The 23,115-nt window shown below is 31.1% G+C and overlaps 4 protein-coding genes across 10 annotated transcripts; 1 reads left to right on the top strand and 3 right to left on the bottom strand.

Annotated features, from left to right (window-relative positions):
• Positions 1 to 1,506: 1,506 nt before the first annotated feature.
• LOC129914968 (3-hydroxyisobutyryl-CoA hydrolase, mitochondrial-like) lies at positions 1,507 to 2,998 on the bottom strand. The gene is made up of 3 exons (XM_055994421.1): positions 2,782 to 2,998; positions 1,851 to 2,706; positions 1,507 to 1,779 (listed from the first exon to the last, which is right to left on the bottom strand). The coding sequence occupies exons 2-3, from the start codon at positions 2,697 to 2,699 to the stop codon at positions 1,507 to 1,509; spliced, it is 1,122 nt and encodes a 373-aa protein (XP_055850396.1). The 5' UTR covers positions 2,700 to 2,706; positions 2,782 to 2,998.
• A 2,734-nt stretch (positions 2,999 to 5,732) lies between these two features.
• Positions 5,733 to 8,195, bottom strand: LOC129916102 (3-hydroxyisobutyryl-CoA hydrolase, mitochondrial-like). 2 transcript variants are annotated; one of them, XM_055995886.1, is made up of 4 exons: positions 8,026 to 8,195; positions 7,029 to 7,880; positions 6,081 to 6,349; positions 5,733 to 5,785 (listed from the first exon to the last, which is right to left on the bottom strand). In XM_055995886.1, exons 1-4 carry the CDS (start codon positions 8,026 to 8,028, stop codon positions 5,734 to 5,736), a joined length of 1,176 nt encoding a protein of 391 aa, XP_055851861.1. In that variant the 5' UTR covers positions 8,029 to 8,195; the 3' UTR covers position 5,733. The 2 variants fall into 2 exon arrangements, with proteins under 2 accessions (XP_055851861.1, XP_055851863.1); XM_055995888.1 differs by having other exon boundaries at positions 5,733 to 6,349.
• Positions 8,196 to 9,507: 1,312 nt separating this feature from the next.
• On the top strand, positions 9,508 to 10,610 carry LOC129914383 (translin-associated protein X). Its single transcript, XM_055993597.1, has 3 exons — positions 9,508 to 9,741; positions 9,799 to 10,260; positions 10,317 to 10,610. The coding sequence occupies exons 1-3, from the start codon at positions 9,515 to 9,517 to the stop codon at positions 10,498 to 10,500; spliced, it is 873 nt and encodes a 290-aa protein (XP_055849572.1). The 5' UTR covers positions 9,508 to 9,514; the 3' UTR covers positions 10,501 to 10,610.
• A 2,404-nt stretch (positions 10,611 to 13,014) lies between these two features.
• Positions 13,015 to 21,563, bottom strand: LOC129914175 (segmentation protein cap'n'collar-like). Of its 6 annotated transcripts, none has more exons than XM_055993289.1 (2): positions 21,434 to 21,563; positions 13,015 to 15,393 (listed from the first exon to the last, which is right to left on the bottom strand). In XM_055993289.1, the coding sequence occupies exon 2, from the start codon at positions 15,342 to 15,344 to the stop codon at positions 13,143 to 13,145; it is 2,202 nt and encodes a 733-aa protein (XP_055849264.1). In that variant the 5' UTR covers positions 15,345 to 15,393; positions 21,434 to 21,563; the 3' UTR covers positions 13,015 to 13,142. The 6 variants fall into 6 exon arrangements, with proteins under 6 accessions (XP_055849264.1, XP_055849259.1, XP_055849263.1 ...); XM_055993284.1 differs by having other exon boundaries at positions 13,015 to 16,277; positions 21,434 to 21,561; XM_055993288.1 differs by having other exon boundaries at positions 13,015 to 15,474; positions 21,434 to 21,513.
• Positions 21,564 to 23,115: the final 1,552 nt, after the last annotated feature.

Here is a 23,115-nt window from a genome sequence, read left to right as displayed (position 1 = left end):
ACCGTTTTTTTTTATTATTATTTTCAACTGTGCCCTTAATTATGAAAGTAGACTAAGTCACTCCTAAAAATGCCATCAAACCTAGCCTAAAAATAATTATTATTTAAGGGGTAAATATTTTTTGAAAGCGAAATTGCAGTTAATAATCTTCTTTATTGCTCCTCTAGTGATTTCATAAAAGAAATATAATTAAATCGTTATAAGAAAATTATTAAAACAATGCAAAAAGTGACTTAGTCAACTTTCATAATCATGGGCACAACTATTAGCGTTTTCGTTTGGTCGTCCGGGACTGTCCGGAATTCTCCCGAACGATTCTGAAACTGATCGTTTGGCACTCAATGACAGTTCTAATTCTGAAAAGAAGAGAAAATCGATTCCGAATTTTGAGGCAGAATCAAAACCAGAATCACGCACACATGTTAAGACGTCAAAGTAATGAAATGTCATTCTTTGTTCTTCATTTCTCAATTTCAAGATTTTTAACTATGCACAAACTTTAAACTATATTAAAATAATGTGAAGAAAGAAAACAAAAATAGATAACTTAATGATAATAAAAAAAAAATAAACAAAACAAAACTTTCATCAGACGTTCGCATTTGATGTTTCACAAATACAAAGAAACCCAAACTTCAGAATAAAAAAAAAGTATCTAACTCTGATCGTTTGGCATTCCGGATCGGACAGTCCCGGACGCTTCTAAGAATTCCCAAACGAAAACGCTATATCTCTTTACCTTTAAATAGTGTACCAAATTAAAAAAAAAAAAAAATAATTTTTTTTTCTCGAAATTTTGGTAAATCAATTTTCATAAAAACTAAAAGGTTGATACAAAATTTATTTTTATAAAGAAAAACGTTTATTATGTTTTTAGATTTTGTCTTCTTTTTCTAAAAATCTGTTTTCGCAAAAGAAATCAAATGATATTCTGTTTGTTTGGAGATGGAATCAATTTAGGCACTTTTTATGTAGTTGTACATTTATTCAATTCTTTTAACAAAACATTTTAAAGATTTTTTTATATATAATATCAAGTTCATGCATTCATTATAATTTGCTCCAGTTTAAAAATAAAACTAACCTAATTACTTTGTGCATTAAACGAAAAGAATCAGTTTCATTCGTTTTGTTTAAAATTCTTCTTAATGATTGATCGCTTTAACCGACCCTTTAATAATATTGATTTCTAATCATTGGATTCAGCATTAAAAGTACCCTTCTTATAGTCAATTTTTTTTTTTTTTATTATTTAATAAGCCTCTTATCTTATTTTTCACTTTTTATATTTCTATTTGCAAACACGTAACTCTGTAATTTTCAGCTTAATTTTAAAATATATAAAATGAATGCATATAATATTACATAAATTCTTAACTTTAATCTAATAGTGTTAACTTCGATGTTATGTTATTAAATATTACATATTTATCTATACCAGTATTTTTGACTAGCGTATTAATTTTAACTAATATCCATGAAACAAAATGTATAAAAAATTTAGATTCAAATCTTTAACTCATCGCTCTCCGCCAATTTGTCGAAATATTTAAGCACCTGATCATCAGCAACAGCATCAAGAGTTGGTGGATTCCACTGAGGTTTATTGTCCTTATCTATTAGAAGAGCGCGAACTCCTTCGCGAAAATCAAAGTCATTCAAACGCCGGAATGCCAAACGATATTCCATTCTTAAACAATCATCTAATGGCTTATTCGCTCCCAGTTGAAATTGTTTGAGAGTCATTTTTAAAGAAAGTGGACTTTTTCCTTTAAGAGTCTAAAATATAAATTTAAATAAAAATAAATAAATAAACACCAAGATATACATTTGGGAAATTTCAAACTTACACTGAGAGTTTTAACAGCCCATTCACTACCATCTTTCTCTAGATTTTTGAAAATCTCTTCCACTGTCGTCGCATTAAAGCACATATTGACTTTATTCATTAACAAATGTATACCAGCTTCGTGGGGTACTTTAAATGAAAAACTATTTAAGATTTTATCTACTTCATTTACATTAGTAGCTTTCACCAACTCAGCCTCCACATTATCTATCTGACTACTTTCACAATAATGTGTAGCCAATCCGACTCTAGCAACATCTTCGGCTAACAGCCTAGTACCGGTCATTCCCAGATATAGTCCAAGTTTACCATTTAACCGATTGAGAAAATACGAACTACCAACATCTGGGAATAGACCAATAGCAGCTTCAGGCATTGCCATCATTGTACGTTCGGTTGCGACACGATACTTTCCATGTACAGCAACGCCAAGACCTCCTCCCATTGTCATTCCATCAATTATAGCAATATTGGGTATCTTACTTTTTGATATGAACGATAGTAAAGTGTATACTTCTCTAAAAACAGTTCTAGATTTTTCAACATCATTTTTAATAAGATCAGGCACATCGCCACCAACACAAAAACTTCTTTCTCCAGCTCCTTTAATGATTACAAATGATTTGGTATTTTCAAATCTCTTTAAAGGTTCAGTGATTTTTCTAATCATTTCCAAATTCAAAGCATTTAGGATTTTAGGTCGATTTAGTACAATTGTTGCATTATACTGATTCTCATTTACTAATACGGAATCATCTGTAGAGAAAGTTGAAGTAGTCCGGAAACAAGTCAATATGCTTTGATTGCGAATGGCAGCTGGGAAAACATTCCGGATTCTTTTGAATAGCATTGCACAGCTGATAAAATAGTAATTTGGTTTTAATTTTAGTCTTGGATTTTTGTGGTATTTTTTAAATTATTTGAACTGTTACCATTTGTCCTGAAGAATGATTATGAAATTAAAAAAAAATAATAATATTGGTATCAATATTGATTGTAGTTTTGTTTACACTTCAAAAACTAAATTTGTTTTTCCTGTCTTTTGGCCTACCAGCTGTTTCACAACGTGATACAGCACCCATACAGTATGGACAAAAAAAAATTATCTACACTTTTAATTCATTAAATCAGCCAGACGGCACAGTCATGTTCTATTAATTTTTTTAAATACAGATTTGTAAACCAATTAAAATTTATATTAATAAAAATTGACTAAATCTAATCTTTTACCATATAATTGTATTTTTCCAAAACTAAGAAAGAATAAGATATATGTAACTTTTTTGTGTTAATCTAATCAAAAATTGTCCAAGAAAACATTAACAAGAAAATTATCTCCAAAAGCCTATGAGCAAAAGATACCTAATTAAGATTTTTTCTGTAATCTAAAATATCGTAAGTGCCATGTCACTTACGATAATTTGGTGAGAAGGGCTCGATATTTAGACAAAAAAGTGGCGTGTACATCTATGCATTTCGATGCGCTGAATCCAAACCGAGGACCCACCAGGTCAGGTTTCGAGTAACGTGCAATCTGCATATAAAAATATAATAAATTTTTTGGTATTTTTCTGCACCAAAACCTACACCTTTACGGAACAAACGGAACTCGGATTTGGCGTATCGTATATTTCAATACCATAGATATTCGAGTCCCTAGATGGGTCTGATCAAATATACAAAAATTGTATTGTTTTTTTTTTTTTGTTTCCGTGGCGTCATTCTGTAATTATCAAAACGATAATCGAAAACGTGATCGTCTTTGATTTGCTCTTTGCATTGCATACTTTGGGGTGCTTGATGAAGTACTCGTCCTTATCACGAATTCCATTCGTATCGAAAATTTGCTACGATTCCCAAAAAAAACTATCACGCAATCCGTTCGTAATTTCATACAGTCAGTACGATCGGATTTTGTGATTGTTTTTTTCGGGAATCGAAGAAAATTTGCGATACGAAAAGAATTCGTGATGAGACCGACTGATTGGGTGAGGTTGATGGGTCTAGTTCGTTGTACACGCCACTTTTTGGTTTTTATGTGTCGGTATAATAATAATTTCCTATATGTTTATGTGTATGTATACATATCTAAAAACTCTTGAAAAAATTTTACTAACCTGTTTTCTAAAAATTGATTTTTCAAAATAAAATATTTTATTTTTATTGCCTAAAATTTTATTTTAAAATTTAGTTTTTGATTTTTTCTAAAGCGATGTTTTTCATGTTCAATTTTTTTAGGAATTTGGTAAAATATCGCAAGTAAATACCGTTTTTAACTTTAATAAAAATTTTTGAAAATATCAGTTTTCATCAGGTTAAGACAGCACTTTGACTTTTTTTCGGGCATTACAATATTATTTCCGAAAACTACTCTGGAGAATTTCTAAAAAATCGTAGGTACACCGTTTGAAGTTTTATCCATAAGACAGACAGAACTGCACTAAACTTTTTATTTTACATTCATTATCATCGAAATGTCGTGTTTGATTGTTATATCCCTTAATTAGGAATGTTGGTTAAGTCACTGCAAAAAAAAAATCAATTAAAACTTGCATAAAACTAATTATAATTTAACGGTTAAACTTCATTTGAAAATTGCAGTAATTAGACTTGTTTCTTACACCATAAAAAAAAAAAAAAAAAAAAACAATTTACACTAGTAGCAACTTTTAATTAGTTATGAAAAACTTCACTTTTTACCTGACTACTGTAAACCCAAAAAAGTGGAACTTTTTGAACTGAATTCGACATAATTTGCTTTAGTTACTCCAATAAAAAAAATAAATAAAACAATATAAACGCAACATTATATTTTATAGGAAATAAATATAAAAGACTCCATTTACTTTTAAAATGATACTTACCTTGTAAGTATGTAATTTCGCTGATCGCAAGACACAATATCCCCACTGGATAATAATCGTCGACCAGAATTTCGGTTCTTATCTTGATTGATCTAAAAAAAAACAATACAATCGACTCTTTCACGATTCCATGGCAATTTCTTCTTAATCCATTGAATAGACATTTTTGTAGTAACTAAATAAACATAAAAGATTGGGTCGCACAAACTTGATAAAAGAGTTCAAGTTTCTTAAATTTTTGAAACTCTTATGTTAAGTAAATTTACACTGCGCATCACATGAATAGAAGCACATGTTTTACTTTAGCGATTGGGGATTAAGTCAGATTAATAAGTAGATTTTTGGATTTACATACTTATAAATATTTTTTTTTGAAAAAAAGATTTTTTTTAAATGAAGTTGGTATTTCATTTTGTAGTTATTACAAACCAAAATTTCCGACTTGATTTTCAAAAAAAAATAATTTTTTTTTAATCCAAATATTTTTTTATTTCTAGCCTAGTAAAATCTCATGTCGACAAGTCACGAATTCGTAAGATCCAACTAGATCTGAATACTGTTCATAATACTCGTTATGAAAAGTATTTAGTGCACAAACTGCGTGGTATATTTTATAATTATTCACTTACACTTAAAAGCTGAAAATTTATAATTCGTGATGAGTAGCAGTTTTTCCGTAGCCCCAGATTTTATTATCGTAGACTTAACTTCATTTTTTTTAATTTAAATAAAAACAAAATTTAACAATTATTGTATAACATATTATTAACTTTACTTTCTCGTATAAAAATATTTTGATTATTTTATAAATTTTTTTCGTGTGTATATTCATAACAAAATTTAGGCAATTTCAAAACAAAAAAAAAATCATTGCTATCCAATGGAAATATTATTATAAAGCTTAAATTAAATCTAAAAGAAATATTTTTTTATATTTTGTTCAAAAATTAAAGTACATTAAATGCCCTTAAGCTGTTCGAGAGAAATAAAAAAAAGAGCTAAACAAAAGCAATATTTAAATTATCGTTGGAGGTACTTGTCGCCATTCTTCAACACCCAATTAAGTTCTGTTCTGCAAAAATATATAAGAAAATTGAAATGATTTTTCCAATTCTAAAAAAATTACATCTGAGGGGAATTGCACTCAAAAACAAAATCCAAAGGGGAATGCAAGTATACATACCAAAATTATAAAAAAAAAAACAAACAAAAATGCTAAAACTAAAACAAATTTGATCTTAAATAATATTCAGGCTAGCAAAAACCAGGGGGTTAATCAAAATGTTCAAAAGGCACAAAACAACGCTCATCTCTCATCTTATATCATCAAAAACGCAAACCAAACATATAAAACCAACAAAATTTACAATTTCAATTCTTCAGTGTCTGGTAATTTGGCAAAGAACTTTGCCACCCGCTCCGAAGTAACAGCTTCAATAGTACTTGGATTCCATTTAGCTTTTTGATCTTTGTCAATAAGCAAGGCACGAACTCCTTCTTTGAAATCGCTATCTTCCAAATGGCGAACTACCATACGGTATTCCATAATGAGGCACTGTGTTAGAGATAAATTGGAACCGTGTTCCAATTGGCGGTGGGTAACTTTCAAAGCTAATGGCGACATTTTCTTCAAAATCTGTAAATTCATAAAATTAAAACGAGACTAAAGCTTTTAGAGCCGTTTGCTAGAACGAAACTTAAGGATTTAAGTTCTGCATAAAATCGTATGTCACAGTTTACGCAGAGGAAAAAGTAGAGACTAAGGTCCAATTTATTGACACTCCATTAAATTTAAAGTCTCTATTAAAAATGGGGAATTTTAAAACTTGTATGTGATTTGACATTTTTTTTTATTTTAAACGGGGACTTTAAATATAATGGAGAGTGAATAAATTGGGCCTAAGAGTTTATGTTATTTTGAGTTTGTTTTGACAAATTATGATTGTATATTTCGAATTTTAAGATTTCTCTTTTCGGCTGTTTTGTTCGCAATAATTTATTAATGAAAGATAATCATTATTATAATATATAATTATAAAACCTTCAAGATAATCATTTTATTTCCCAAAGTTTCGACTAAGATTTTAGTCTTCTTCAGGGGAACTTTTTATTAGTATATTTTTTTATTTTCTGTTTAATAAAAAGTGCCCCTGAAGAAGACTAAACGCTGGGAAATATAATGATTATTTTTCAATAATAAATTAATGCGTCCAAAACAGCCGAAAACACAAATCTTAAAATTGGAAACTAAGAGTTTATGTTCTACTTAAATTGTTTAAGATTCGTTTCAGCAAGTGGCCCTTAATATTTCTTACATCAAGAGTATTTAAAGACCATTCACTGCCTTCTTCCGAAAGATTCTTAAAGATATCCTCTACCGAAGGTGCAGCAAAACACTTGTTGATTGTTTTCAAATGCGGACCTAGGATAAACTTCTTTTCGGGCTTAGTTGTTAAGCTATTCATAATATCTGGGATATCATCTGGATCATTGCAATTTAGCAGTGCCGATTCCAAATGTTTAAGTTTATCGCTCGGGCAATAATGTGTTGCAATTCCTGCATTAGTCACATCTTCCCCCTTCAATCGGAAACCAGTCAAACCCAGATACAAACCAAGTTTGCCATTCAACCGGGGAAGGAAATGCGATCCTCCCACATCGGGAAACAGACCAATTGCTGTCTCAGGCATGGCAAACAAAGTTCGTTCTGTGGCGACACGGTATCTTCCATGAACTGAAAGCCCGACACCCCCGCCCATTGTAATTCCATCCATAAAAGCAATATAAGGAATCTTATAATTGCCAATTAAATGATTCAAAGTGTATTCTTCCCTAAAGAAACTCTTTGATTCTTCTGTGGGCCCGGCTTCGACAATAGCGCGTACATCGCCGCCAGCACAGAAGCTCTTATCGCCGGTGCCCTTAATGATAACCAACAACTTTGACTTTTCGCATTTTTTCAAATGTTTGTAGATTTTTCTGACCATTTCTAAATTAATGGCATTTAATGCTTTTGGGCGGTTTAATATAATCAAACCTTTGGAAGAACTTTCTGTGGCTAAGACAGTGTCAATTGAAGGTGACGATGATAGAGCACGTAGTGCATTTAATCGGGTGTTATTGCCCAAGGCCGCTGGAAGTAACGTGCGAGTTAAAAGATTGTAAAACTGAAAATGTATAAAAATAGATTAAAATTAGATTTTTTTTTAAATCCGATGTTTACACTTTGTTATCAGAGATATGACGATGTGACGCATTTAAACATAGAATAAAAAAAAATTATATTATCTTTGCTTTTTGAAATAAAATTACCATAATTAAATAACAACGTGGTGGTTATTGAATACGCAAATTAATAGTAAAATAAAAAAATATAAAATAAACTGAAAAAAACCGTGATGTTTTTGCTTGCGCAAAAATTTAACAAGTTGTATTTATTGTCTATTATTTGAATTAAACTCTTTTTTTAAAGTCTTTTGTGTTCTTTGTGGTGTTTGTTTTCTTGAGGCTTTAACAAGTAGTAAGGTCACTGGTCGCGGTGGGTGGAAGGTGCGTTGAGAGACAGGTGACAGAAAAGGCAAATAAAAAAATGGGTGTCAAATGTTTGACATTTGTCATGTCGTTAAGGGTCTGTTCACATTTGATATATATTTGAAAACTTTATGCTTGAAACAGATTGAAAATGCAGTCGCGTCGTTGGTGTTGTGAGGAAGTGGTGTCTGTTCTTCTTAAAAATAACCAAAAAATATTTTTAACAAATATATTTTGGCTCAACTTTCCTTTGGGGCGCACGAATTTTAATACGCGAATAATTTAATTTGCAATTTTAATGTTAGGAAACGTGTATTTATATTTTTAATTAATTTTTCAAAGTTAATTTTTTAATGCAAATGACGACCGCGAAGAATAATTTTTTTTTTAAGTTCGTTTTACATACCTAAATTTGCCCCCATCTCAAATCCTATAGTGAGCCCAAAAAGGGGGATTGCAGGGGGGCAGCATCATAACTCGATTTAAGGACGATTTATTTCTCACAAACTTCTTACTAGCAAAAATCTAACTTTTGAGTTGTGACCTCCTTCAGAGCAGATCACAAATTCGAAAGTTTCTGTAACGTTAAAACCTCACAAAAACCTTATGAGGTCCTCATAGCTTGTGAGGTTTGCCAGAATAGGGCTGTAAATTTATCACTGGTTCAAGATTCATATATCGCTGGCTGCGAACTGTAATGTTCTATGTCTACAGGGGTTTCCATAAAACATAGAACATTATAGTTCTCAGCCAGCGATATGTAAAAACAGCCACATCCATGCTTGAACCGAAGTTAATCTGCAGCTTATCCGACAAAATCGGCGGGTTAAACCGCTGAAGCAAGGCTGCGGTCAACGTTTGTACAACTCTGGCATTAAAAATCGGTGATATAAACGACTTTTAGCTCTTCTTCAAGTTTTATGTATTTTCAAGTACTTATCACATGGTTAACCCAAAGTTAAAATACAGCTAAACCACCGAAAACATAGAATTAAACTTTTAAACCAAGGCTGAACCACTAGTTGTACAAAACAAGTAAAGAACCTATCACAAATGAAGTTGATATGAAATATCGGCACCAAAATAATCGTTCAATCTAGAAATAGAAAAAATTGCTGGAACACAGCCAATGGCTTCATTCAGTCAATTTGTTTTTTATAAACGTCAGAATAAGAAAAGCTGTAAAAACACAAATACCGGTAGAAAATCATCAAGAAAGAAATAAATAAATATTTTTATTTTCATTCATCATCAAATACGAATTTAAAAAATGTCTTTTAAACCAAACCACAATCGTTCTCGGAATAAAAATTCCAAACCTCATAATAAGGACGCAGTCCCAGTCGACGAATCAAACCCAGTTATAATTGCATTTAAACAATATGCACTTGAATTGGATGATAAACATGATCGCTATGAACGTATCGTCAAGCTGAGTCGTGATACCACAATCGAATCCAAGCGAATTATTTTCTTATTGCATACAATTGATCCAAAGTAAGACAAATATTTCTTTTCCCAAATGACTATCTTATTTCAATAAATTTCCTTTAGCAAAAACAACAAAGAAAAGATTCTCCTCGAAGCAAAAACACGATTAGACAATCTTATTTCTAATAAATTCTTTGAAGTAGCCAAGGAATTGGAAAATCGTGATCCCTATCAATATATGCGTGCTTACTGTGCTGGCTTGCAAGAATTCATTGAAGCCTACACTTATTATGAATATCTCAATGAATCGGAGCTATCCGATTGGATTGTTTTGCAAGGAAGAATGAAATTCACTTTTACTCTGGAACCCAAAGAAAGTGACGAGTCTATTGAACCCAAGGAAGTTGACGAATGTATTGAAAAGGTTGAAAAGACTGTAGAGTGCCTTGTCGATCCAACTGAATACATTCTTGGATTGGGTGATTTGACTGGAGAATTGATGCGTCGTTGTATTAATTCTTTGGGAAGTGGTGATACAAACACTTGTCAGGATTCTTGTAAGGTTTTACAGAATTTCTATAAAGGGTAAGTAGTTTTTTTTGTAGAAGACAATCAATTTTAACAGCTTTTTGTGTAATTAGATTTTTAGGACTTCATTCAGTTAGAAATCGTGAATTTGGAAGGAAATTGTATACATTACATCAGAGTGTTATTAAGGCCGAACATGTTTGCTATAACGTTAAGGTTCGTGGGGGAGAAGCAGCTCGTCGTGGAACTATGGCAGATGATAAACCAGCAGATGATTTTGATGAAGGGTTCTTTTAAATAAAAAGAAATAATGATTTATACTTATGTAATTTATCCTTAAAATCAAACTTATTTGCTTTTTTTTTAACTTTTTGAACTTGAATAAAAAAAAAACTTAAGTCTCAATATTTTTGTATTAACTTTTTCTAATTCCTGTTTCGTCTATTTATAAACCGATTTCTTGACAAAGTTCTTTCTCATAAAATTCGGTTCAAGAAAAAAAATAGAACTCGATTTGTTTTAATTTTACTTGTTCTAACGTCTTGAATGATATCAAAATGGTTATTTGTAAAATTACATCATATCATAACACATATTAGAGCCAAATGTGCCTAAAAGGTGCTTCGAAATATTTTTTTATTTATTTCAAGTTCAAACTTAAAAACTGAGGTCGTAAAAGTTCTTCTTTAATAGCCATAATTCTGGCTGTCAATCACGTATCCTAAGTTGGATATTCTCACCCCTATTACGTAAGTCGTTTGTATTAAAACGAGGTAAAAACGACTCGCTGCGGACGTCAAAATTGAGGCTTCAGTAAAGCAAAAAGCGGAGGGAAATGCGAAGTTAAATTTCTAATTTAACACAAATGGGCGCTCCTGGATTTGGATTTTAAATTAACACTCAAAGTTTCTCAATGAATTAAAAAAAAAAATATATTCCCCAAGCCTTGAACACACTCTTGGCAAAATAAACGTAAAAACTAAAAGAAAAATATCCTAAAAATATTGAACAGTTGGCAGTTTTGAAACTACCTGTAATTTATCGATATTGGCCCATATGCATAAATAATATTGGCCCTTATTTGCGAGTGTCGTTTGTCTATCGATAGACGACTTTTAACGATAATCTATCATCGAAAATGCCTTTTGGTATTGTGAATCTCTATTATCGATAGACGACTTTGGTCGAAAATCGATCATCGAAAATGATTTTTGCGAACGAAATTTTTCGTTTTATCGTTCGATATTTTTCGTTTACAATTTTGCTATCGACTCAATTCGAGTTCATAGTTCACAATAGCAAATATCTTTGTCGAAAGAGATACACAATACCAAATATTTAGCGATTACATTGACTTTTATTGCATAGAAAGTATAAATATATAAATAGTATTTATATAAATAGTATTTAATTTATAATGGTATTTACTTGAAATAGGAAATTAATTAGTATAAATACAAAATTTGGATGAAAAAAGTTTATACTTTACAATTTTCAAGCAAAAGCATTTACTATTTTGTTTGCATATCACCCATTTTGTATGAAAACATTTTAAATTTGGTTGGCACGGATAAAAATAACTATAGAGATTTAAAACATTAGAATTTTTTTTTCATTCATATAATTTTGAATAACTTTGATATTCAACATTTTGGAAAGCAAGAGTGTAATAGACCCTAATGAATGTACATTATTATAATAAGATCTACCATTACCTATGATGTGATAGCTTTAGAAAAAAGTGATGAGATGTTTGAAGCCTATACTTAATAACTCCTCTAAATATACATACTAGACAGATCAAAACTGCCTAGGTGCTTTGATAAGATTTGTCCTGAAAAGAACTGGTGCTTCAACTTCAATAGGCATACACATAGTCAATATGGTAAAAGACTATCTTTCCAGAATTATTTAACACTTTACATTACTTTGTAAAAAATACAAAATATGATAACTCTATATTAAATAAGAGTAGATAAGCAAATTTACCAGCTACACACACTACTACTGTGCCCCTTGATTTAAGCAATTTAATTTAAATTTAATTTCGTAAAAGAGATTTATTATTTAAGCGGAATCGCAGTAAATAAACTTTTTTATTGCTCCTTCAGTGATTTCAAAAAAGAAATACAATTAAATCGTTTTGAGAAAATTATTAAGTAAGTTTTCCTTTAAACAATGCAAAAAGTCCACTTTCATAATCATATACTTACCCTAATGAAAAAACTTTAACTTGAAAATGGCTTGGTGCTATGTAACGACTGTCCCCGTTCTGAGCCAGTATTAAGAACACATTTTTATAGAGCTCATAAAGCTAGCAGTTGTATTTTCTTCTCCGCTTGCCTTCCTCTCAAGGAACGTAATGCAAAAAATATTGAAATATCTCTGTATGAGAGACTACGTTGGCTTCAATGTTTTGAAGAGCTTGAGTTTTGGTCTTAATATTGGTTCTTTGATAAAACCTTCGGTGTTACTTTGATTTCAATACTTTTCAAACTAAGTCCATATTGTTCATATTTCACCGAATATTTAACGGAAATATTGTATTGATATTGAAACAAAAAATCTTCTTATTAACGAGTCGTTTTAATCCTTAACAAAATACTTATACCTACTTTTTTTCATCATACTTCATACAACTTTAAAAAACAAAATCAACATACAAATAATACCAAAACAAACATTTAAATAAAATATAATTTATTTACTGACCCAATACCGTTTTTTTTTTTGTGTTTTAATTTAAACAGATTGAATTGAATTCAAAATTATTAACAAAATCCATAATAGCACTTTTTTTTTGTAAATTAAAAAATAAAAAAAAAAAAATAAAAAAAAAAAAAACAAAACATAAACAAAAAAAAACTTAAAAATTAAATTTTAAATTTAAAGCAACAAATTAGTAATTCATCTTTCGAATTTTCCACTCCTTTCTTCATCTACAGTTCAGTTATTGAATGTGATTCATCGGCACCCGTTCGTCCAAAAGACGACTCCTTCATTCGACTGCGCTCTCTGCAAACACTACTAGTACTCGCCTCACTCATCAGCAATGACATACTATAACAATTTGGATCCTGCTTGGAATTATCTCTTGGCAGAAGATACATTGAACCATCTGCTGATTGTTGCAAACTGAATTTTGATGGCGAACAAGGCATACCTTCGTCATCTTTTAAATAATGAAAGATGTGCTTGTGTAGAGTTGCAAATTTACTGGCAATCCTCTTCTTTTCCATTGCAACATATTCTTTCTCGTTATGCAGCTTCTCCTTGCGACGTCGCACTTCTTCGACTTCACTCTCAAGCGATAGAATTGTATCAAGCTTACGTTTGCGACAATTTTGTGCAGCAACCTTATTCTTTCCACGACGTCTGATATCGCGAATTAAAGAGAGTTGATTTTCATTTAGCTCATACTTTGACACTCGTTCATTAAATTCATCCATTGGTAGATTAATGATATCGTAAACTGGAATGGGAACATTCAAATTGCGTGCACGCTTTTCATCTCTGGTCAAGTGTCCCTGCTCAGATGGACCATCATCATATTCAGAGCCATCTCGGTCGTTAGATTGATTCGAATCAGGACTATGTGATAAGGCATAAGTGTGATTATGACGGACCAAATTTTGATCGGATCTTTGGAACTTATCACGTTCCGTCTTAATAAGTTTGCTTATGTTTTTGAGGTTGGCATGAACTTTCATTTCCTCTTCAAAATCATCATAAGTTGAATTTTCTTTCTCATCAAGGTCACTTATTGGGCTTTCAGTTTGTAAAGTCCGAGCTCTGGAATCAGTTAAAGTATTGTTTGAAATCTCTTCTTGTAGATATCTCTTACCAAACATGTGGTACTTCTTTTGTGCAACAGGCATTTGTCGAATAGTGAAATTACTACTATTGTTGGAGCTATAATCATAGGGTCCATAGAAATTTGATCTACGATAATCATTGCCTGGATCACTTCCCTCACCCCATTCGCCATCTGATGACGATGGGAGGCTCTCAGAACCTAATGAACCCAACGAACTTCCAGCACTGCCGCAAGATAAATCTAAGAAATTCACTGCATTTCCACCGCCACCACCAGAAGAACTCGATGCATTTGGAGGCTTGTCTGAGCTTTTAGCTCCGTTTGAACCAGAACAATCCATCGGATTACCATGCTGCTGAGCCGTCGAGCTTTGATTATTGTTTGCATCCATCATTTTAAAGCATTCTGAATTTAAAATCGAATCCAAGTATGCATCAGTATGGATGTCTTCGTGGGTGCCACCATTTGGAGCATATAAAGTGTTTGGATTCTGTACTCCTGATGGTAGCAAATTATTTTGATAAAAGTTGTCAACTCTTTGATGGTTGTTGTTGTATCCATAAACTTGATTTTCTTGATTTTCATAACACATATTCGTATTATGCCTTTGTGGATACGAATTATCATGCACATAAGGTGTAGCCTCTGCCTGTGGTACAGGATAGAAATCATTAGGTGGTGTTAATAGATTTGCAATATCCTGAATAGTAGCATCAAGATCAAGTGGACTTTGAGGTTCCTTGACCTTTGGCAAATCATCTTTTTGATCATTCTCATCGATCGGAATGAAATCCTTAAATATATCCTCAAAAGGAAGACGAATATATTCTCCAGTTTCGTTATCAATTTTAAATGGAATTCCAGCCCACAAATCGCTAACATCATTTGAATCTTCTTTATCGCTGCTTATCTTTTCTGCTGGTTTGTCACTTGCTTTCGAAGAAGATGACTCTTTAGAGCCAGTTGGTGACAAAATATAACCAAGATCTATGTCTTGTTCATACAAGATCTCTGCCAATTTTCTATCTTCGTCGATTTTCAAAAGTTTTTGATGCGAAGTAACATTGGAATTCTCGTTACTGCCACCAGTTACATTTGATGATAAAGACAACAAATAGCCAATATCGATGCCATGTTCGTTGTTATCTGGGATTTTAGTGTCATTCAAGTTTTGAATGACTTCAACTTTTTCAGCTTCATCAATTGGCTTCGACATCGAAGACATAGTAAAAGATGGATTGTAATTGGAGAATGTATAGCCCAGGTCAACATCTTGTTTATAAATCGCATTAGTCATCATCGCTAAGGTTTCGTGTTCTCTCATTGTTCTTGCTGCTGCTCCTGCTGTTGTTTCGTTTTCTTCTCTGGTAAATCTGTTGAAGAAATCAATGTCCTGTCTTCTGATTCGATTTATATTAGGCAAAACTGCGTCTTTTTTCAATGGATTTTTCTTGCTTTTACGATGCGATGATGAAGATAATGATGATGAGGGTAAAGAGGATGATGGTAATGATGACGATGAAGAAGAAGAAATTGTATTCAAATGTAAATCATAAAAACTATTATCCAAAAACACATCCTGTGTGGGAAAATCATTGAAACTAGTTGAAGGTTTTCGTTCATCTGCTGAACTACTGAATCCATCATATACGGCCATACTATCAAAATTTCGGGTATCATTTGGCAATTGAAACAACAAACTAAATGGTCTCCTATCGCTATCATATGAGCTCAAACTCAAACTAACACTGTTGCTGCTATTTTGTGAATTATTCGATGCTTCTTCAGTTTTATTTTGAATATCGAGCGGATATAATGTTATTTTGCGATCATTCTCGTCATTACTACGATCGAATCGAATTAAATCTTCAACTAAAGATTTTCGGGCGATATGACTTTGCCATGATTGAAAGGTTGATTCTTCTAAAATTTTTCTTAAATTCATATCATCTTGATTGAATATTGATTGCTCTGGGAACAAGTCAACGAAAACATTTTCAGATTCCTGAAGTAAGTTAGTTCTGTTGCGTTCAGAGTTCCAACCGTCGCCATCGTCTGGATTTTTATTAAAACAAAGTAATTGTAATGCACTTAATGTTGCATAGAATCTCAATGTATTGTTGATTTGATATTTTCTTAGTAACATTTTTTGTGTGGTGTGGTTTTTTGTTTACCAAGTTTGTTGGTTTGTTAAAAATTACGCCAAGAGTCACTTCGGACTTGCGATTTTGGGGGGTTCACGGCTTACGCTGTAACTCTGCAAACGAACCAGGAATCAATAATAATTTTTTTTTAAGTTAGTAGATTAAGGAGAGATCAAAATCAAAATTTTAAGGAACAAAATCAGACAATCGTTTGAGCAGTGTGCAACGCAAAGTTTATCAAGTGAATTAAGCGCAGAAATCAATCAAAAAATCAAATTTAAAAATTCAAACAAAATTTGGAATAATTCAAATAATAAAGAATCAGAAAACAGACAAATTCGCAAAAAAAGAGAAGCAGTTAAAAATCATATCATTCTTTTTTTTAAATAAGACCAATAATATACAAATTTGTTAATAAAAAATAAAATGATTATGTGTTTAAGATTTTCAATATAAACTTTTATAGCTCAGAAAAAAACTTCAAGACCCAACCAACGCCAACCCCAATGCCGACCCCACACCTATAAGCATATTTTCTATCGGGAATAATCCCCTTCGTAATTTTAATTTTCTAAATCTGCCTTTAACAGTGACTATAATAAAACACAGATAGCATTATAGGCAAGTTATAACCGATTGTTTTCAGTTTTTTAATTATTAATATTATTTTTTTTTTAATTTTGCAAATGGGAATTCTATCGTCACGGGTGGGACACCTGTAAAATGTATAGACTTTCAAAACAAAAAAATGACATTTTGTTGAGAATCTATTTTTACTCGAATTTTTTGGATATTCGTAGCTTTTATAATAAAAAGTGAAGTATTATAAAAATGACTGCCTCGAATGAAAAATTACTGTTCGAATTGATCTAAACAGAACAGAGTTTTCTAAAATGTATTTTTAAAAAATCCAAAAACTAATGTCAATAATGAAGATAAAATTATTTGCTTTGATTAAAAGCAATCACTTTTCTCGGTTTTCGAATATAATGTCAGATTAAATCTCCTGAACTTCACTAATTTATGCTTGACGTAAAAATACCACTTAGTTTTACTGGTTGAAATTCATGAAATATTCTTATCATAATTAACTGGTTTTCAGTTAATTTTTTTAACAAAACCGAAAAAAGGAGGTTTTGGCTCCTCTTCAAAATTTGTGTATTTGTTGAGAAATATAAAAATAACTTTGCAAAATAATATGAAGCAGAAAAAAATTAAATATTTTACAGACCAGTGTTTTTCATTATGGCAAATATTATATACAATTCAGTAAAGAATTCATCCTTTACCAATTTAAGTTCAATAGTTCTTTTGAAGAAAGATAACACTCGCATAAGATGTAAGAAATAGAATAATTTAGTAAACAAGAACCTACACCTATTATATAGTCGAATCCCTACAGGATAAGTTTAGGAAAATTAGTTTTTTTGATATACATAAATTCTCCTTAAAAATACATGGTTCCAAATTCTTACATAACGATATAATAGCAAAAAGGGAAATTGTTTATGTCACTGGAAGCCTCTCATGGGTTTATAGCAAGGCGGACGTGATGAGAGATTTTAATAATTTTTCTAAATGTCCAATTTTCTGCCAAAAAATAAATGATTGTATCTTCTTTAGTTTTAATATTGTAAATAAGTTAATCAACTCAGTGTTTCTTAAAATTCATTTGGTTGTGATTTAACTACAGGCAAGGTAACGAGGAATTGTCTTACTTTACACCCAATCCTGAAATATGTCATATTTTTCTCCTAATGTTATTGAGATTGAGAGCTTTCAAGAAATTCAAAGGGTTTTTGTTTTAAGAAAATTCAGTTTTTTTTCAGTGAAAATTCCCAATGCCTGTTAACTTGCGTAAATTAGTACGCGTTCCCCGAATTTCTAAGTGTACAAACAGATTCCGAAAGGAGTTCATTAAAAATTTGAAAAATAGATGGAGAGAAAATACGGAGTCCTTGGGTAGGTTAAATAGAACCCATTCAATACGATTTGCTCAGACGTTTTTGAAGTACATATTCACCCTGTCGAAAAAAGAGATTACCAAGTAGCAAGCACCTGCACTTTAAGAAAAATTCAAAGCATGTTTCTATTTCCGAGACCAAAGGAAAAACGAACTGATGCCACCATTTTTACAGATGGCTCCTTGTGGTAAGGAGGCTGGCGTTTTCTCTAGCATAACGACAATCAACGAATCATTTCGTCTTCCTCTCAAGCAGCTTGTATGCGTAATAGGGCATAGTGAAATTCAATGCACCAAGTACAGTGGACGTTAGCGTGGCAGGTCGTTACGCGGACGACTGTTGTATATTGTACGATCTGTGATCGCAGTTTTTCGTGGCCATAACCACACTAAACCATTCTACAAAAAATAAATTGGTAAAACAGTCGATGTGATTCAAATTAGATTGCTTGGAATTTTTCAAGTCCAAAAAACACATGGCTTTTAACCCTTTGAAGAACCATTAAAAGACTGTATATATTCATGTCCACTGTCACTCCGGAAAGTTTTATGAACTCGAATATGAAATTTTAAAATTTCAAACAAATTCCAAGAAGTTCGAATTAGACATTTTGATGCAAAGCGATTTTTATATAACATAACAAATTAAATAAATATTTATTTGGTGCTAAGAGCTCAAGAACAAGCAACAACCTTTTGACTTACAGTACTTTGCCATATTATTAGGCCCAAGCCCAAGGGAAAAAAAATATCTTTTTGGTTCATACTGTTCATTTTTTAAAGTTTTTGTTAAAGTATCTTAAATGTTTTTGTTGTCTCATTAACTTAAACTTATCATGCAGATACGGATTAACATAAAAAAGGTACAAAAATTCATTCATTTTGATGAAAAATAACGTACGAAAGGGGATAAGGTCTAAAAGACTTTTTCTTTGGAATTCATGCCTGGAAAATTACCAGACCGGTAAATTTTGAAATTTGTTCATCGAGGAATAACGTGACATTCTTACCTTTCTGGCAAGAACCCCATGTTGCATAAATATAGAATCTCTGATCGTCTGGTCAGCATATTACTTTCTTAGATTTGTGGCAAATTTTTCTTTCATAGAAGAACAGACGGGCGGAGATGTTCACAGTACGTTATTGCGACGAACAAACATCTCCTGATCTTTATGGGCTATTCAGCAATATCAGGGAGAAGATTAGGTTCCATTTATATTGTGTAAACACAATAACGCAAGGCCAATACAAAAAGGAGCTTGCGAATGTTTTGATTCTACGAATTCGGAATACGCTCGCGGCTCGAAGCTTCAATATTTATGCAGGATGGGATCCTTGCCAGACAAAAAGATGTACATATTTTTGTCCCTTGTGTCTAATAATATGGGAAGATACTGTATACTCTCAATCATTCCTTTGTAATTAATTTGTAGGAAAGGATGAGAATATAACCGTGTTCAAAAATGCAGAACTGCAGCAGTGCTGCAAAAAAGAATTGATAATAACAAGTGAATTTTGACTAATTTTGTACTTGTTCTTAGAAACAAAGACAAACAGTTAAAAAATTTGTCTTGGATATATATAACAGCAGACAGTACTTGGCTACAGAATTGCAGCATGCTTGCATTTATGAACTCGCTCTATCCTTCTGCTTTTGGCCAAGATGACGGTTCTTTACACGAAGCAATACCTTTATCCCAGTAAACAAGTTAAGGCGGTATAGCTTGATAATGAACCCTTTTGAACCCCTTCGTGAATGAGAAGATAAGGGATCGATTCTTTAGAAAATTGTATACACATCAAAATATGCGACTTGAAAATATAGTTGGTTTCTTAATTATTTAACAGATAACGTATGCACAACAACGCAATTTTTTTTTTTCCACGTGAACATAAATAATAGACAATTTTTTGTCGAATGTGAATAGGTATAGAACGTGAAATAGATATAATTAATAATTATTATAGAATGGGGCCCAAGATTCTATGATAAGATAAGTTTCACATGACCATGTCCACCAAGGAACTAAATAAAATTCGAAAGTCCAAAGATAAACCATAAGAATAAGAATAGTTTTAATTAGTTAATAAGAACAATGATCATCATTGCCAAGTATAAGTATCCAATATTCCAAAAGATGAATCATCTGGGAATTTGAAATAGGTATACAAAACAAAACTGAACCTAACATTAACATATTGCGTTCTTTGGAAGAAAATAAAAGAACATAAAAAACATGTTTAAGTTCTCGGTCAATGACCCTCAACATCGACTACTTTAAAACATAATTTATATTTAAATTAGTTTTTAAAGGCAAGTCGATGCAACACAAGTTTGTTGCCATATAAAGTATTGGCCTCTAAAATTTTCAATATTTTCAACTCGAAGTTTCTTTGTTTCTTCTTCTTATTGTCTTAGCAATCAATTTTACAAGTAAACACACACCATAACAATAAATTAGTGATTCTGAATCATATTAATCTCTTTATTTTTTTAGAGGTGGGTAATATAATCATAATTGATTTTGATAAAAAATAAAAGAGATAAATAAATTGCTAATCTATTATTTAATGTTGGAAACTATTTTGGAACTAAAAAAATGACAACACTTGCAGAAATCTCGAAACTGCATTGTGAAATAAAGGAAAGGAAAATTAATTATTGCAGTGTCTCACAACACACAAACAAACTCGGGTTAATTACAATCAAGCGGCAAAATCAGAGAAAAACAACAACAACAAAAAAACCATATCAAAACTATTAACTTAAAATCAACCAAAAAAAAGATAACAAAATTCTTACATTTTCAACAGCAAAAAATATGGAAGAAAATTTATCGAAAAAAAAGTTAATTAAAAAATACGATGTGGAAAAAAGTTCAAAACAATGAAAAAATATATTACTGACTGGACTTGGCAGGCTAGAGGCAAATGTCAAAAAGAAATTCTGAATATGCACGTGACGTAATGCGCAGAATAAAAAATAATACAAAAAACAGCCAACACAAAATTCAGCGCATTGGTGGATTCGTCATTCACCATAACCATCGCCATAATATAATCAAAAAAACGCAAACGAAATACCTTGTTGATTCTTGATTTGATTCACATCTTATCTGTTAAAATGTGTTTTCTAATTCCATGGAATTAAATATTCTACTGAATCGTTGTAATGTTAAGTTAATGTATTCTTTCCTACTTTTTGCATTTATATCGTTATTTATAGGCAAGAACTTTTGGAAATAGAGAATGTGTATATGTTAGAATATTATAATAATTTATGTAAATTTAAATTGTTTTAAATACCAAATTTAAAGCGACCACAATTTATATTTTATAGACTTTTAAAAAAGGATAAGATAAGATTAGATATATTAGAATTTTTTAACAGTAGTTTTGTTTTTTTTTGACACTACACACTACAAACAAAACGTCGAATTTTAATTGGTCTAGACCAGTGTGAGACAGATAATTTTTAAGCATTGCCAGATGAGTTTGCTTTTTTTTAATGAATTTAACGTGTGGAATTCCGGATAGTTTGAAAATTGAAATATTCGCAGGCCAACAATTTTTCTTCTGTAGTTTTGCAGAGTAGATGTTTCTGTAACGGCCATTTTATTCACTAGTTTAAAAAAAAATCTGGATCAGGGTTAAAACCTTGCTCCGATCGGAGTAAATTTGCTGCACTTTTGAGGGAAAAAAATAATCTACTCCAACGCTCCGATTTTTCAGGATTTACTCCACTTTTTCCACACAGAAAAATTGTTTCCTGAACTAACTTTTCTAACCAGATTGTTATGTTTTAAATCGAAATTGTATTTAATTTAGAATTGCAAACACATTTTTGAACCACCACTTGCATTAATGAGGCTTATAAAACAATATAAATTGGTCCAAGGGGAATTTATCACAAAATATTTCTTTTTTATGAATTGAATTGACTTTAATTTAAGACTTATTTCTTTTTTTATTAAAAAAAAAGTTCCTAAAAGGTAAAGATTTTTTTTGTTTCAAATCTACTTCGGAAATTTTGCATTTGCTCCACTTTTTTTTCGAATTTGCTCCAAAATTTCGTGACCGAAGTTCGAACCCTGATCTGGATGTAAAATTGTCACATAAAAATAAATCCAAATCCAAAATAGTTATCCCGATTTTAACTATGAAAATAGTTAAAAAATAGTTAAAAATTACTATTTTTTCTCTGTGTGATAATGAATATTATGGATTTGGATTTATTTTTGACATTTCAATGGTACTTTACATCCAGATGTATTTATTAAACTAGTGAATAATATGGCCGTAAAGCTAAATTATGCAACGATCAATACTTATTGCAAAAAGTCCAAAAGAGAAAATTTTCAAACTTTTATTTTGTGATAGTTTTTCCGACCCCCAAATGAAAAGCAATAATGCAGAAGATAGGAATTATTAATAATGCAGAAAGCTTATTATTTGGTTCAAAAACAATTTTTGTAGTTTTTTTTTTCAAAATCACATGGCACTAGGAAGAAAAACATAATTTTTACTTTCGTAAATTTCCCACTTTTTGCAAAAAGTTGCCGTTGTAGTTATGTCTTAAAGCATAAAGTGTAGTTATACCTTTTTTCGCAAAAAGTCAAAAAGTGAAAATTTTCAAACTCATTTTTTGAGAGTTTTTCCAAAAAACAAATAGCGCTAGAAAGAAATACAAATTTTTTCTAAATTTCCCACTTTTTCGGTTATTGTAGTTAAGGCTTAACTTTGCAAAAATTGGGAAATTTACAGAAGTAAAAAATTTTTTTCCCATTTTAGTGCCAATTTGTTTTAGAAAATAACTACAAAAATTGTTTTTAAAACCCAAAAATCATTGTTTTAAATTTTGTGTTCGGAAAAAATGTCACAAAATGATTTTGAAATTTTTCACTTCTTGCAAAAAGTTCCCATTGAAGTTATGCCTATATTGAATCGAATGAGCCCCAACGCAAAACATTTGGTCAATGATCTTTTAT

Source organism: Episyrphus balteatus, chromosome 3, assembly GCF_945859705.1.
Source record: "Episyrphus balteatus chromosome 3, idEpiBalt1.1, whole genome shotgun sequence".
NCBI lineage: Eukaryota > Metazoa > Arthropoda > Insecta > Diptera > Syrphidae > Episyrphus > Episyrphus balteatus.
The sequence above is the reverse complement of the archived record's forward strand: the minus strand, read 5'-3'. Positions and strand labels throughout refer to the sequence as shown.

Coding starts and splice junctions, on each gene's coding strand:
- LOC129914968 (XM_055994421.1), bottom strand. CDS start 2,699: ATGCTATTCAAAAGAATCCGGAATGTTTTCCCAGCTGCCATTCGCAAT. Junction 1,780..1,850: donor GGGCTGTTAAAACTCTCAGT/GTAAGTTTGAAA, acceptor TTTATATTTTAG/ACTCTTAAAGGAAAAAGTCC.
- LOC129916102 (XM_055995886.1), bottom strand. Junction 6,350..7,028: donor GGTCTTTAAATACTCTTGAT/GTAAGAAATATT, acceptor ATGAATTTACAG/ATTTTGAAGAAAATGTCGCC. Junction 5,786..6,080: donor GACACTGAAGAATTGAAATT/GTAAATTTTGTT, acceptor ATATTTTTGCAG/AACAGAACTTAATTGGGTGT.
- LOC129914383 (XM_055993597.1), top strand. CDS start 9,515: ATGTCTTTTAAACCAAACCACAATCGTTCTCGGAATAAAAATTCCAAA. Junction 9,742..9,798: donor TTGCATACAATTGATCCAAA/GTAAGACAAATA, acceptor AATTTCCTTTAG/CAAAAACAACAAAGAAAAGA. Junction 10,261..10,316: donor TTACAGAATTTCTATAAAGG/GTAAGTAGTTTT, acceptor TTGTGTAATTAG/ATTTTTAGGACTTCATTCAG.
- LOC129914175 (XM_055993284.1), bottom strand. CDS start 16,166: ATGTTACTAAGAAAATATCAAATCAACAATACATTGAGATTCTATGCA.